This window comes from Helobdella robusta, assembly GCF_000326865.2.
Source record: "Helobdella robusta unplaced genomic scaffold HELROscaffold_80, whole genome shotgun sequence".
NCBI lineage: Eukaryota > Metazoa > Annelida > Clitellata > Rhynchobdellida > Glossiphoniidae > Helobdella > Helobdella robusta.
Genome location: NW_008705460.1, coordinates 31939 through 48615, shown reverse-complemented (window position 1 = coordinate 48615; position 16677 = coordinate 31939). Strand labels below are relative to the sequence as shown.

At 32.1% G+C, this 16677-nt stretch overlaps 1 protein-coding gene across 1 annotated transcript in view; it reads right to left on the bottom strand.

Moving 5' to 3' along the window:
* Nucleotides 1–2295: 2295 nt before the first annotated feature.
* The window catches only part of HELRODRAFT_104183 (hypothetical protein), a 41899-nt gene continuing 27517 nt past the window's right edge, over nucleotides 2296–16677 (bottom strand). Inside the window, exons 7-17 of the mRNA XM_009032385.1 lie at nucleotides 16377–16442; nucleotides 16149–16261; nucleotides 14332–14440; nucleotides 12030–12232; nucleotides 11103–11366; nucleotides 9108–9367; nucleotides 8830–9030; nucleotides 8246–8412; nucleotides 7873–8003; nucleotides 3163–3266; nucleotides 2296–3120 (exon numbers count right to left, since the gene is read on the bottom strand). Of these exons, the coding sequence (XP_009030633.1) occupies nucleotides 2832–3120; nucleotides 3163–3266; nucleotides 7873–8003; nucleotides 8246–8412; nucleotides 8830–9030; nucleotides 9108–9367; nucleotides 11103–11366; nucleotides 12030–12232; nucleotides 14332–14440; nucleotides 16149–16261; nucleotides 16377–16442 (1907 nt within the window). The 3' untranslated portion in view covers nucleotides 2296–2831. The remainder of the gene's footprint in view (nucleotides 3121–3162; nucleotides 3267–7872; nucleotides 8004–8245; nucleotides 8413–8829; nucleotides 9031–9107; nucleotides 9368–11102; nucleotides 11367–12029; nucleotides 12233–14331; nucleotides 14441–16148; nucleotides 16262–16376; nucleotides 16443–16677) is intronic.

Sequence of the window (16677 nt, the reverse complement as noted above, 5' to 3'; positions counted from 1 at the left end):
ACTATTTAGTGCATCTCTAGAATCTGTGCACTGTTATCGTGTGGGCTATTTTTTTGTGCTTCAGTTGTTATAGAATTTACCTAGTCATAGACATTTCGATATTGCAAATAATTTATATCCTAGTAGACTTAGTCAACAAAAGATGTTTATTTATAGACCGTCAGATAGAAAGCATCCAAAAACAATATTCTAGCGTTGATACTTTTGATGTCCGATGGTATTTAAAAATACATGACGATCTTATTTAATGTAACACTTTCTATTTCTGAAAATAACTTTCACAGATTCACATGCTTTTGATACGATTACAGAAGAAGATATAGATGCCACAATTTCAGATGTGTTGCTCAGTAAAGAAGATGTATTGAAAATGATATTTTCAATTTCAAACATTTCAAAATGAATGCTTATATTAAACCAAAAATTGTTTTGTTGTGCTTCCGAGAATTTTTCAAGATTTACTTTAACAACCGCGTAATGCAAATGCGCCAAGCGAGGTTCAAATATTTGACCCAGCCATTAATAAAAAATGGCAATTTTGTGTGAATGAACTCATTCTTATAAATTAGCAAAACACTTCAAAAATTTGTATTAAGTCTGATATCGGATATTTTTCTTCCTATTCCACAAAATAAAGATATTTTAAAAATATACTAATGAAAACAAAATAATTATGAAAATTTTGCGTATAATCATTGTTTAAAACGATGGAGATTCACGACTTAATTATATACTGTGTGGGTGAGGCGAGACAGCGTAATGGTTAATGTGTCTGGCATTGATGATGCTTTCGAGTGTAAAGAGGATGTAGAAATCCACGCCTATAACCTGCAAAAAGTGTGCGATGCGTTGATTCACGGATATTTATACGGTGTGCTAAACTCCGTGAAAAATCCAAGAGAGAATTAATTTTATTTTGGTTTTATTTAGTGACGGCTCGGACGTTGATCGCATTAAATTCAACGGACTACTGTACACATTTTGAAAAAAAACCGACCAAACAAACAATTTTGAATGAATTTTGTTTCAAAAAGAAACAATACGATGTTCAATAAATTAATCGTAATGATGATGATTTTCAGCAACAATCGTCGGCGGTAGTTTCAAAACAAAGTGAACAAAGGAAGTTTTGTCAACAAAAATAATAAAATTAATTTTCTTTCTAATAATGATTAGCAATACCAAAAATGTAAAGAAGCGCAAAGAACATGAAAACAAATTTTAGTTTTTAATTTTTTCCCACCAACACCGGCTCCATAGGCTTGAAAATCTTCAAAATGGAGGTCCAAGCCCTGTCGAATCAGCTTCGCCGGTTCGACTTGAACTTAACACCCACTAATCTGATAGAGAATAAGTTTAGTAAAGATGTAGACTTATTTTTAAGAAAATTATTTTTAAAAATAAAGAATTAGTTTAAAATTAAATTTTAAGTTTAACGGCCATTTGAACTTTGCCTAATTTAAAGACCGTTCGCAAGTATAACGTTTAAAATTTTTTGGTAAAATTTGATACAACGTTCAATATGCTTATTTTAAATTAATTTTTGAATGAGATCGTATTGAGTTTAAACATAATAATCCCATAATAACATATTTTTTTTACCCTATCGGTATTTTCATACTTCTAACAACCGTCAATTGTCAACTATAGTTTCATTTTCAGCTAACTCAAACCAACAGTAAACTCATTAAAGGGTATACCATAATATCATAGTTTCCAGTCTATTCCTATTAATTATTATAGTCAATCTTATAGGAATAATTTCAAACTCATTTAGAATCTCAACCCATCTGCTATTCTCTTTAACTCTAGGCCTACCACTATGGCTACCAATTATCACATCAAGATTTACACACAATAAAAAAAAAATCATCGGTAAATTACTACCCGATGGAGCAACCGACTGATTTCCATTGTTAGTATTAATTAATTGGCTGATACGATCGCGGCCCATATGACGTAATGTCCTAGTCACATAGATTAATATTCAAAGTGAAAAATAATTTAAACGTTTCATTTGTGGGTTGCCAATGATACCCCCTTACGAGATGATCTGAATCCGCCGCTATCGAAATAGCACTGATTTTTGATAGATAGACACAATTGCATCAAACAAGGACTTGTTTAAACGTTTATTTTAATGCCAACAGTAATAGTAACACTGAATCATTTGTTAATCTCAGAAAGACTTTCGATGTCGCACGATCGCAGCTCCATAATCCTACTCCAACCCCTTTACAACTCGTGCTGTGCTTATATGCAGCAACTTTACAATCGCTTGTTACAAAGATATCTGATTTTAACAATTATTAGTAATTTAAACGTAAAATTATAGAATCAAGATGATAATAATCATTTGAAACGAATATTGCAGCATTATAATGTAACAGTGGGTACAACCAATCTAATCAATTTAGACAAGTTGAATGAAAGATAATCTTAAAACGTTTAGGCAGGCAGAAGGCCTATTTACATTTTGGGAACTAGTTAAGAAAGTAAAAAAAGTTTGGCTTTAAAAACAAGAAATATTTCCCATTAGATGAAAAGAAGAAATATGCTGAAAGTTGTGTAAAAAACAAACTAAACAACAGCCGGGAGATTTACGGAACAGAGCGGAATTCAGAACCATAAATGATTCAAGTTAAAAAAATTCATATGATTGCGTTTAGGTACCAACGATAAACAAATTATTACCTTTGATAGCCATGAAATTAACTGAATAGAAAAAAACAACAAAAAACAAGAAAATTAATGTCTAGACAATAAAACAATAACCTTAACATAATTCAAATTAAATGTTAATCATAAAATAAAATAGTGAGGGTTAATAATTACGACGAAGATGGCGATATAGATGAAAAGGATGATGGAAATTGAAAAGACATGTAATGTGAAACGATATAGGATACCACTAGAGCAATCATCAAAAAAATCGTCATAATAGCAATTGCGCAAGTTTTATCGTTAAGCCACTTGACTTGAAAATAACCATCAATGTATGACACACGCAGTGACGACGACGGCAAACATTTTTTAGGCTGCGAGGACGGCGATGCTGATCCTATATTGACCTTTGTATTAAAGGCAGTAGTAGGCGAATATGGTCCGACAACGATTTCACTGTCTTGTGTGAATGATGATACTGGTAGTAACTGGTTTAACTGCCGAGATGATGATTGTTTTCTGATTGCACATACACGAGTCTGATATTCACAATTCGGTGCCAAATCGAAGAGTTCAAAACTACACAACGGACCTTGATATATCTGTTAGGTTAATTTATCACAAACAACTTTGACATTTTTTACTAGCACATATATGTGTTATTTAATAATATACAAAGCCTGGCAATGAATATGCAAACATGTTTCAGTCTAACGTATAACGAACTACCTTTCTGACTGGTTCATGGCTTTTAACTACAAAATGAGCCATTGCAGCTGACAGAAGAAACTAAATAATGTTATTATTTTAACAAAAGCATACAGGTCGATAAATTTATTTGACCATAAGACAAAACAAATGTCAATTAGGGTAACAAATCTCAGCTTATATAATTAGTATTAAAATCAAAATCTGGTTGGGAAACCAAATAAGATCTGAATCTTAACATAAAAATCTTGTTTTTGCCATCGTTGGTAAAATAGAAAATTAAAACAGTTAAAGTTATATCTAGATTGATAAAAATGTGCAACGAATCTATAACTGTTTATTCGCCATGTAAATACATGCTAAAAATAAATTAGCATGTTGTTTTCAACATTTTAAATCATCAAAACGTATTTCATTAGCCGTTCAAATGTAGCTGGGGCATTACATAACTCGAACGGCAGCACTGTGAATTGCCACAGACCATTTTTTTACGAAAAGGCAGTAGTCTCCCGGTCATTCTTTTAAATCTCAGCCTGCCAGTACCCGCTTTTTAGATCCAAAGTCGAAATCCACTGGGAACGGGGCAAAGTATCTGTTATATTGTCAATCCTCGAAGGCGGATAACTTTCAAGGTAGCTGCGTTCAGTTTTTTTTAGTCCACGCAAGCGATTACTACAATCCTTCTTCTTTACTAGGACGACTGGAAATGTCCAAGAACTTGTCGATGCTTTTGCATCGTAGAAATCATCTCATCGGTTTTCGCTCGCTTTGACAGTGGCAGGCGTAGAGGAACTTGTCTGACAGGTTTGCAATAATGAGTCTCTATCCTGTGAGATACAATGCCTGTTCTCCCTTGGTCGTTGTCACTGGTCGAAAATATATCCGAATAATTGGCCTTTGTTCGCTCTTCCTCGGTGAGGGTTGTCTCGTCCAATGGTTGCGTTTGATACTGGACGTCCTAACAATTCCTTTCTTCAATACCCTCCATAGTTCATTGACAAGTGCGAAATTATTGAAAAGATCAAAAAAGTAATACAAATGCAATGTAAGAAAACATCAAAGAAATTACTGGAAAAAGGGCTTGTACCGTTTCTGGATGTATAAAAGCTAAATCCGGTAAAGTAATCTCAGAGAAAGAAAAAGTGCTTGAAAGATGGACTTTTCGATGATATCCGTGGTGAAAAGCCTCTTATTAAAAAAGAGAAAGACGTATAAGGACCAAAGAAACTTAGATCTGAAGTTAGTGCCGCTCTTTCAAAAATGAAATTAAATAAAGCACCAGGTCCAGGTGTTGAAGAAAATAAATACCTTGATGAATTTGGCATTTATTACATTGCCTAAAATACCTACACTAAAATCAGAATATCAACAAAATTGAAACCGTTAGAGTGCTACATTTTTACCGTGTTTACATACGACTCTGGGGGTCCTGGACAATTTCTAAAGAAATTTAAAAAAGGTTAATGCTGCTGAGATGTGGTTTTTAAGAAGAATTATGAAAATTAATCGAACCTTCCATACCTCCAATGAGAATGTATTAAAAGAGTCCGGTCATAAAAAGAGGAAATTACTACAAATAATCCGATGGGGGTAGTTAAAGTTTTTTGGTCACATCATGAGGAAGGAAAGAATTGAAAATCTAACAACTACTGGAAAGATTGCAGGGAGAAAAGATCGCGGTCAACAACAAATTCATTAAGTCCTTGTGTCACCTGTTGAATATCACCACATTTCACATTTCTCTGTCCTTTCACCCTAAGGTCATTTCGGTGACGATGAAGCCTCGAGACATGAATAATACTGCTGGGAGCGTTTGTTTTTTCAGCCAACTTAGGCCCCACAAAGTTGGCTTTCAATCGTTTTCCGACGTCTTCGAAAGTTGGTTTTTCCGCGTCGTTTCCTAGATAGGCATTATTTCTCTGGGGCCTTTTACAATATTTCCTAATATGCCCCTTTTCACAGTTCTAGCATTCTGGTGGCTTGTAGTCTGCTGTTGTCGGGACAACCCTTAGGCAACCACTCTCTTCTTGAATTTGCCTTATTCTTGTATCCCTCTTCAAAATCAACTTAGCTGATTCCAACGTCATTTCTTGCTCCAGAATTCCTATGAGTGTTTTTATCTTCGAGATTGTGAAGTCATTTCTTATATCTGGGTTTCGTAGGGCTTGAATGAATGCTTTTGTTGCCGTTCTGTTTCTGAATTTCGGGGTAACTGTTGGGTGCGCCAGCAGGGTCAGCCTCTTTGTCTTGCGCTCGTTGAGCAGTTTCTCCTGGTTTCTGCATACGATGGTCGAGCTGTGTCAAGTAATCTTTTGAGTATTTGTTTCCATAGTGTCAATTAAGCGCTCGGTTAGGATCCCAAAGCTGTCACGATCCTTGGACAGAATCGATTGTAACACCTCCAACGCGGAACCTCTTAGTGCTATCACTAATGCCGTCGCATGTTCTCTCGCCTTGCATACATAGCTGAGTGCTGCTACTTCGAATTGAGTCTGGCAGCTCTGGTATGGTACCGTCAAATGTTGGTGCTTGGCGAGAGCGAAACCGTATTTCTTTCTTTTGCTTTTATTTCCTAAAAAATTTCCTCAATTTCTCGTTAGTGCTTTTGTTCTAGGTAGTCGTTTCGTTACCTTCGTTTATCAGAGCGCCTCTTAGGTGGTTTATTAAAACTGCCTTTGCTCCTTATCAGTTGAGGTTTCGTTGTCGTAGTTCTTTCCTCAGATTAATTGCATCGAGTTCTTTTAGTACTGGCATTCTATATTGCAGAAAGTTTTTATCTATTCAATGTTAAAAATATATTATATATATTACATTACACCATATATATTACACATTTTCAAATCATAAATTACGACAATTCAATTTCGAAATTTCGATATATATAAAGATTTGGGCGTTCCAATGAGCGATGTACCAATGACGAAATCCGATAGATGTTAATTACCCCTTGGCAGCCCATATGCTAATTATTCTTAAGCAGAAACATGCTAATTACTTTTTAGCAAACATATGCTAATTACCCCTTACAACTATTACCCCTTTCTATAACACAAAGCCTATATTTCTATGCTGTATTTCTATATATATATATATATATATATATATATAATATATGCATCACACGTCTTAAACATCATTGGTCGAATGATATAGCCCTCAGCAAAAGTTTCAAAAATAAGTGTTAAAATGTCTCTAAATTATTTTTTAGTTTTCAATGTTTCCAATAGTTCGAAATAGCAATGTTTTTGAAGCCATTAAGGTAGAGAAAGTCACATCGTTTCAATATCTAGGGGATGTTCTAGATTGTACTGGAACAGCTGAAGCTGCCGTTCGAGCACGCATACGTGCAGCCTGGAATAAATGGCATCTCCTTGCCTCTATATTGATGCGGCGTGACATCCCACTACCACTACGATCAAGACTTTATAAATCTGCGATACGTCCGGTGTTGTTATATGGTGCAGAAACAAGGCCAATGACAACCAAACTGGAACAACAACTTCAACGAACCGACATGAAAATGCTCCGATGGATGCAACGAATTAGTCTAAAGGACCACATCAAATCTACCGAAATCCTGAGTCGTGCTGGTTTAGATTACATAAAGGACGAATGCCGGCAACACCGTCTGCGGTGGTTTGGTCATGTCAAACGAAATGGAAACAGTGCCATAATTTCTCTTGCAGATGTACCTGGCACACGTCCCAGAGGCCGTCCAAAGAAGTCCTGGTCGCAAACAATCGAGCAAGACATGAAAGCTCTAAATTTAAATGAAATGGATACAACTGATCGTCTAATTTGGCTTAAAAAGTTGATGGCAAAAAAAAACAGCGTCCTACCTCGGAGAACTCTCCTGCCCCATTGTTTTTCTCATGTAATTTTGGTGATTTTGAGTTTGCTGAAACTTCGTTCTCCAAATGACACTGTGACAGGCAATGTGAGAAACATTCTCAATGCAGTAGTGATGTTAGGGTAGTTTTTTTTAAATTTATTTTTATAAATGAGAATAACTTTTCTTTTGATGTGGCTTTTTTCAAACTTTTGTCAACTTTCAAAGCGTGATGCTTAAAACTTTATATTTCAAAGTTTAATTCTCCAATGTTGAGATCAGCTGAGTATATGTTTGCCAATTCTTCTGCTTTAATTTTTAGTTCTGCTATTCGCATTTCTTTCAATTTTAACACCACTTAAAAATCCAAACATGGCGCAAAAATTGATGGCAAAGAAAACAACGTCCTATCTCGGGAAACTGGGTCTCTGGGCGGTAAACGAAGATTGATTGATTGATTTCAATGTCCTAAATTTTATTGGAGACAGAAACCACTAAGTAAACCAAGAACCATGAAAATCCGAAATACGGTTTAACCGTTTTTTATTTTATCGCTGACTAACTAACAGGTCTATTTTATACATACACATACGCACGCACGCTCACACATATAACAAATATTTGGCCAGCTATCTCAGTCTCTCACCAAAATTTTGATAATTTCTAACTACCTGTTGGAATGATGAGTCGGAGGGTCGTAGCAATTGCAGATTGTACTGAATATCATCTTGGCAACCAGTAATTTTAATAGATGGCCACATGATCTTGCAAGTAGTTGTACTGATGTTAGCTATATGAGGAGCTGTTTAACGATAAAATGTCAAATGGTTAAAATTGACTAGGATTTATTGTTCCGATTATTCGAAATCGTCAAGTCTAGGGAAAAACATAAACATTCCTCTACGATACCATGAGACACGACGAGGTAAAATTATGTATATTAAAAGTCGAAATCGTTTTAAATTTTTTAAAATGGCTTGAAAAAATTGTAAGGCATTAAAAGCATAACTATTTATCGAAAATGTCTGACAATTGATTTATAACCTTTAACAGGGGGCGGTGGTGACTTGCTGGTGGTAATGATTATCGGATCAGAAATTGGGCCGGCTCCAGCATCATTGAACGCTTGAATTCGAAAGTGGTATTCTGTCAATTCATTCAATTTGTTGACTTTGAAGGAATGGTTTGTGCCTTCATAAATTTGACCGTAGCTAAAATAAATTTAGTGAAAACGTCAAGCAGAATATATATGCAATTAATTTTTTAAAAATATGAATAAATAATTTGTTAAAAGTCGAAATCGTTTCAAATTGTTTAAATTTGTTCACATTTTTATATTTAAATTTATTTAAATGAAAATTATCAACACTTTTCAAAAAGCTTATAAAAAATGTCTTCATATCACGATAACAAATTAAATGAAATTAGAGACATGTAAAGCGAATAATTTGATAATTTATTAAAATAGAAAAGTTAGAAAAACAAATATGATAAAAATTTTAAAGGTTGTAAAACCATTTTATTAAAAATTACAATAAAGAAACAAAAAAATAAAGGTTGTTTTCAAATGTTAATAAAAATAACTAATATTATAACTATAAATCAAGTCAAAAAACACAACAAAATACTTTTCTCCATTTTCAGCAATCTCCAAAATATATTTTGTGTGGTCATTGTTTTTACCATCACCCCATTTCAACTTAACAAATTTAGCCGAACAACTGACCATCTCAAGCTTTGGAGAAAGAGGAGGAAGTGAAATTGTTGAGAATTTGATGACTGACCCATATGGACTGCAGCCTACGTTATTTATTGCCTGAATGCGAGCTCTAACATTATAAATTAAAAAAAATTGTAAATAATAATCTTTAATAACCAGTATTAAAATAAATGATAAGAAATCAACTTGTATAAGGTATCCGGAGTCAACTCATTGATAGTTACAGTGCATAAGTCTTCCTCAATGGAAATTATCTTGAAGCCAACCAAATCTAAATTGTAGGATAGGATTGAACTGCCGTTGCTCCGAGGCCGTTTCCATGATAACGTGCAGCTAGTTGCTTTTACCTGATCAACTTTTAAAGATATAACAGAAGACGGACACCCTGGTAACGTTTGACATGTTGATGACAGACTTGGAAAACTTGATCCGACGTTATTTAAAGCCTATTTAAATATTTAAAAATTAGTTGAATACAAGAATTAGTTTCACACTTTTATTCTGAAAATAAAAACCCCATAGTATAATATACAACAAACAACTAAACGACATCGCACTCACACACACACACACACGCACTCACACACACACACACAAACACATACACACACCCAAAAACACTTAATTAATTTAATTATTAACTAATTAATATGACTGGGCAAAAGTCAGATTAAAAAACTTTGAGGTTATTTTATTGAAATTAAAAGAATAAAATAATTTGTTTATGAAAGAAAATGCAAATTTAAACTTCTTCAAACAAAAAAAGTATTTTTTTAAATATAAACATTCAAAATGTAGTTTTGTTTAAATTTTATCCGGACATGCATTTAAACATTTGAGAGCTTGAACGTAAATATACAAATTGCAAAATGACCTCTTATGCCAATTTTAACCAGCTTCTAATGCACCTAGCAATTTAGTTTACAATTTAATTTCATTAGATAGTAATAAATTAGATAATGTTAATAAATAATGTACATGTAAAAAAATTGAAATTAACAAAAGTAACAAATTTTATAATTATTTTCAGTTACTAAAAAAAACATAGAATATAAATATTAATCTAAGAAATTTTTTTATCAAGAAACGATCAATATTTTAATATTAATATTCAATCAATTTTGTCTTGTATAAAAATCTTCTTTTTAAATTTAGAAATTTAATCTTTATAGTCTTGAACTCAAAACAAAATGCAAAAATAAAAAAAATAAAATAAATTGATATTTTGTACAGAGTAATTGCAGAGTAATCAACAAATAGAAAAATTATTTTATTTTTTGAAGTTCAATAAAAAAGATCTTTAACAGTTTTTTAATTTTTACCAAGTCAATTAATTAATTAATCAACAAATTAATTAAAGCCAAAATATAATTTAAGTAAAAATAATTTTTTTAATTTAATGTTTAAGTTGTAATGTTTATTTCTAATATTGGCTTAGATTTGGTTTGGCTCCGTCTGGAAGTTTGGAAGATCTGGAAGATCATCAGCTCAGATTAGCAATCGCTTTTAAATTTTCATGTTAAAACTGATGACCGCTGTAGTTCATTAGTCGATTGTTTTTTTACTGGCAGCAGATGGTGCTGAAGTAATTAACCGGAATTAAGCAAATGTTTTTTTAATTGCCTATATATTTTTAAAATATCAGCTGTTTGATTTGGTTCTTCAATTATATATTGAAACTAAACACTCACACTTTCTATAGAATACTTTTAAAGTAATTTCAAAAGTGATGTCAAACCGTTTTTTAATAACATTTTTGAAAAATGCTAGAATCTATGAGGTGTTTATGAATATAAAAATGTTAAATCTGAGTAAAACAAATTAAAGCTACAATTGTCATGTTAAAATAACAATAAATTACTGAAAAGACAAGACGATAAACAATTAAAAGATGAAGAAAGACAAAATTATAAATATAAGTAATAAACACAACAATAATTACTTCATGTAAACCAACTTACCACAACTTTAAAAGTATATCTTGATGCAGGAATAAGTTTGTTGATTTCACAGCATAACAACGGCCCATTGTACAACTATAATTTAGAAAAGTTTTTACTTGAAAATAAATGTCTGAACGTTCATAGACTGACAACAAAAACTGGCTAATTTAAAAAATAAATGCCCGGCTAAAATTTCGTTCAACGTCAAACAACCAAATAAAAAAAGCCAAAAACAAACCATAACAAAATCTTCATCAGTTTCTGCACTAATTTTACTTAACACTTCTGTATGTATTCCGAGATCCTCCATTTTACCGTTTGATTCCTCCTTAATTAGTTTGCCAAAAAGACGATATTCCGTTATTTCGGCCCCGTTGTTATTTGGTGCCGTCCAATTAAGCGTACAAGAATAAGGAGAGCGACAGGTAACAACCGGCGGAGAAGGAGGATCAGGCGACGAACAGCCAGTTGTCACTCTAAGTGGGTCAGACCATTCACTCCACTGAATAAAAAAAATTATATTTTATAATTGTAAACGGACAAGACAACGTAAAAATAAATATTATTCTTAAAGAGTCATTGTAGAGGTGTAAATACGAATAAAATGTAACACTTGAAAAAGTCGACAAGATGATAAAATGAATTAAATGATTCTAACAGAAAGTATAAACGATGAAAATAACGTAGCGAAATACATTGAAATAATATGCGGTGAATGATTTCAGGCCTTAGTCCTAGCATAAATCTAATGAACGTAATGAAAAAAAAATCCTATCAGTATGTGAATTATGTTCTAAATATCGAGCTTAGTTTTTGGTCTTCTTGCATGTTTCAGTTTTTGAATCTGAGGCAAGGCAAAAGAGGATCATTGGCACCTTAAAATTAGTTGCTCATTTCCCAATTTTCTAAAATATGGCAAACTTGTTACAAGCCTACAATAAGTCAAAGAACATTGAAAAACCATGTCCGGTAACTTAAATTCAAAACTTTGCGGATTGTAAACCTAAGACCACGATCGATTTAAATATACATCTTTAAAGATTATGACCATTCATTAAAACAAAAATGGCTAGAGCAGTCTGTGAAAATGAAATCAACAAGAACAATTTTTATAAATGTTAACAAAAATGCCAACAAAAGTAGGACAAGCAATTTTATTTCTAACCCCAGCCTTGTTATATGACTTTACAAAGACTTCATGCAGTCTTCCTGCAGCAAGACCCGCAATTGTACAATATGTATCTGCACCTCTATAAACATCCTGACTTCTACTTTCTTCGTTATCATTAACAACCTCACCTCTATCAACCATCTTTATCATTACTACGTACTCAGCTACTGCCGCTCCACCATCGTTATCTGGGGGGTCTAGTGCGGGTTAATGTTATTAATTTATAAAGAAGAGCACAAATTGCAACAATATTTATTAGTAAATATAATTTAAAAAATGTATTATATTATATATATATATATATATATATATATATATATATATATATATATATATATATATATATGCCGATAGATGACCGAATTCCTGACAATATGTTGCCCAAAAAAGTCCTGGACGCAGACCATACAGGAGGACTTGAAGACACAGACGCAATGGATAGATCGGCTTGGAGACAGAAACTAATGAATGGAAAAAAAAGTCCAACCCATAACGGATGGGGACTATAAACGAAAATTGATTGACTGATGTGATAAATTTCACCGATTATTAGTGTTTATCAACTAATATTCCAATTTTTCAATTTGTCTTAGTCGAAATTTCTATCAACAAAATTAAATCTGTTTAAAATCGAAACTTTATTTTTATTAACAAACATTTTATTAAAATTATTGCAGATAGATCTATTTCGACGATAAACGTCATCATCAGTGAATTATTACAAATAAATTCAAAAAAGGAACATGAAATTCTAATGAAAAATTTTAACAACAAAAATAGCTACAAATTCTTTTAAGTTTTTAATTTTAATGAAAAATTTTAACAATACAGAGACTATACACCAAAGTTTTCAGAAAACATGACATTGAACTAAAGGTCAAGCTAAGAACCTACAGTGCTATAGTGGTCCCGGTTTTGATATATGCGGCTGAGTCATGGGAATTAACGAGAACCATGAGAAAAAATTGGATGCCTGCGAGAACATGAGGGTCAGAAGAATAATGCGAGTTACCTTCAAGGATCATGTCACAAATGAGGAAATCAGGAAAAGAACAGGACAAATGAATATTAGCGATGTTATTAAGAAAAGGAAATTGATGAGAATGGAGGAGTTCAGAACACCAAAAAAAATTCTAGAAGTATCAACCAAAAGGGAAAGGATTATCTAAAACGAGATGGAACGAGTTGAAATTTAGAAAGAGCTGGGTTATCATTACACAGGATAACTACTGGAAGAACTAGAGTAAGACTAGAAATGATTGCGAAAGACAGTCATTTTGGCCTCTTTGGCTGGAGACAACCGACAAAGGAAATAAAATAAATAAATAAACAAATTAGCAAATAAATTTATATATAAATAAATAAATATATATATATATATATATATTATATATATATATATAATTATATACTACTGGCCTAACGTGGGTAATGGTTTACCAATAACATATATATATATATTCGTGTGTGTGTGTAAAAGTAGCGAGGTTAACAGTCGGAAGTTTGAGTAGTTGGATTATCGAATTGAGCTGCTGTATTGGCGATCATTCGTCATCTAACGCATTCTTTGATTTGCGAATAATTTATTGGTTTTATTGCTGTTGGCATTCAAATAAACTAATAAACAAGTCTCTGTTTGAAGCAGTTGTGCTTATCTATCAGAAATCTTGAATCTACTGTATATTGACAACATGACGATAGTTCAAGATACAAGAATGTATATGAAAAAATAATAAAACATAAGTCTACAGAAGTAGAGTATTCAAATATACAATAAATCTTATAATCAAACACCTTACATAAAAATCAAAGAACATAAATTAAATATACAAAAATACAAAACTACTTGAAATAACAACGAGCCAAAATCTCCAACATATACATCTATGTAAAAAATGCTAAAACCAGATGGACTGGTCATGTGAAAACGCCTGACAGATGGTTGACAGTTGACGCCAGAACTATTAAGAAATGTAGCAAAAAACTATCCAACGCTAGAAATTCGATAGATTTCATAAATTACTGTATTAATTGTGGTCTTATATATATATCTAATTCCGATTAATTTTAAGAATAAATGGATTAAATTTGACCAAGACTAATAGTCATTTATTATTTACATAAACCTTTTTTCAACCATTTGGAAGCAGTGTTTTAGAGAAGTGCATAGGACATCGATAAACCTCAAGCCGACCATTGGTTTAAATGTTTACAAAGTAAAACAGCTGTTCATGTGTTTCTTAAAACTAAAATAAAGTAACATTTTAATTGAAACATACTAACTAGTGAAACTAACCCCAAGTTATACTGAAATGGGAGGGTTTTGGCTTCCCACCGCATAGCTTAGGTTGTTTGCAGGGAGATGGTGGAACAGCTTGTGTGGTTACTGTTAACATATCTGAATACTTGAAAAATAAGTGATATATAAATAAAAAATAAATTTTTCAAATTAGATTGGAAATCTGGAATGGAATACTGAATGATATTGCTCGAATGTGGTTAATGAATGAAAGTATTTTTTATCGATATTATTAACTTTTTTTTTATTTAATGTGAAAATGACATAATTTAATTTAGGTAATTTCCATCTATTTCCTTAGGAACAATAAAAATAAGCGATAAATAAATAAAAACGAGAAGTGACATAAGTTGCATCGGCCTCAGATTCATTTTTTGGCATTGTTGATTGCCATTAGCACATAATAGCATTATAAAATAAATAAACAAATTTATATTAGAAATAAAATAATTATTTCAAACTGGGTCTTCATTTTTTTGTCATTGTTGATTGCTATTGGGACATAATATCATTATCAAATAAATAAATTTTTTTTAGAAATAAAATAATTATTTCAAACAACTGGTCTTTATAATTAGCATTTTAACTCGTTAGCGCCTAGTCTTCACCACTTTGCTGTAATTTGAGAAAAAATTATTGGTATATTCGAATATTAAACATTTGGAACGGTATGAAAAAGGATGTTGTCAATGCCAGTAAATTTCATTGTTAGAAAATGGATTTTAAAAATATTGGATAATGCCTTAAAATGAATGTGGGTTTTTAATTTGATTGGAAATCTGGTATCGCTTTATGATATTGCTCGAATGTGGTTAATGAATGAAAGTATTTTTTATGGATAATAATAACTTATTTTCTTTTTTTGATTTAATGTGAAAATGATATAATTTAATTAAGATAATTTCCATCGATGTGGGCTTAGGAATAATACTGTTTTGCTCATTTTTTATTCTTGATAATAACTTGATGCAATGCTGAACTTATGGCATACGGTAACAAGACGGTAGTTTGTGCATTTTAGGTCATCTCCTACACCTATTTTGTTTGCTGTAGCCAACAACTCTTGTAAGTAGTGAGACGGTCTACCGGTCATTTTGCTGTCCCTAATCAGGCAGGCAAACAGTTCTGGATCCGATCGCTCGTGGGTTGAAACCTTGTTTATTCAAGTCTTCATAACTCTTATCTTCAAATAATCTTGACTGCAGTTTTTGTTACTAAATCTGGTGGTAGCGCAAACTAAATGTGATAAAATGAAGAAGTTACTTTCGCAGATGAAACTGTGCCCTGGCGATCACAAACAACCCCATCAATACCGTTTCCATAAAAACTAGAAGTTTATTGTAAATGTGTTGACATTTGATTTGGCCGTGTTGTTGAAAATTCAGCGTCAAAGTTGTATGTTGTAATTGTAGGTTTTCATTTATTTGGTCGTTCGGCCGTCAAAGGTCACCAATATAAACTTTTAATATTTAGCATTCCCAAGATTACAAAAATGTTCCCATACGTTTGGGAATTATGCTTGCCATCTCGCTATCAGGTTATAAAAATCTAGATAATCAAAGTAGAAAAACACTTTTATTCAAAACCATGCGTGACATTAGATTTTGTTTGGAATCCAAGACATGAAAAATTAAAAGTGAAAACAAAGAAAATTCAAATTCAACACAAACACACACAAACACACCAAACACACAAACAAACACGCACATACACAAGCGCACACACATACAGTGTAAGAAAATTGTTTTATCTCTTAAGCAAATTTTTTAATGTGATGAAAAAAATGAAACAATGTAAATTTTATTGCAATTAACCTCGCTGACTCCTCCATTGCCAGCTGCTTGAATTTTAACCTTGTAGGTACAACCTGGGGTCAAATTCTCAACACATACCTCTTTGTCTTGGACTGTAGAATATTCTTCGTATGCTGTTCAACGGCAATCAAATTAATAACAAATGTGTTATTATTAAATAACCTTTATCATCAAATCAACTTAATTAAGTCACTAAAAACACCAAAATCTAAATCAGCTATTTTAAACCTTGATTTTTCAACAGATGGACTATGTAATGACTGATAGATATACCTCCCAAATCTCTTGGCTCATCTGAAAAAGTTATAAAATAAAATTAAATTTAACAGCTGAATATTCAAAAGTGCACTGTACTGTTAAAGACTAGATGGTTTTGCTGGTTTTTCTTTCGCACTATGTACTGGTTTGCATGCATATGCTGTTTGTTGTATTATTATATGTAGAGAATATTAATTTCAAAAACCGATTAGAAGTGTATTGAATAAATAAAACTAAAAATTATATATTTATAAATTTAAGAATTTTATTT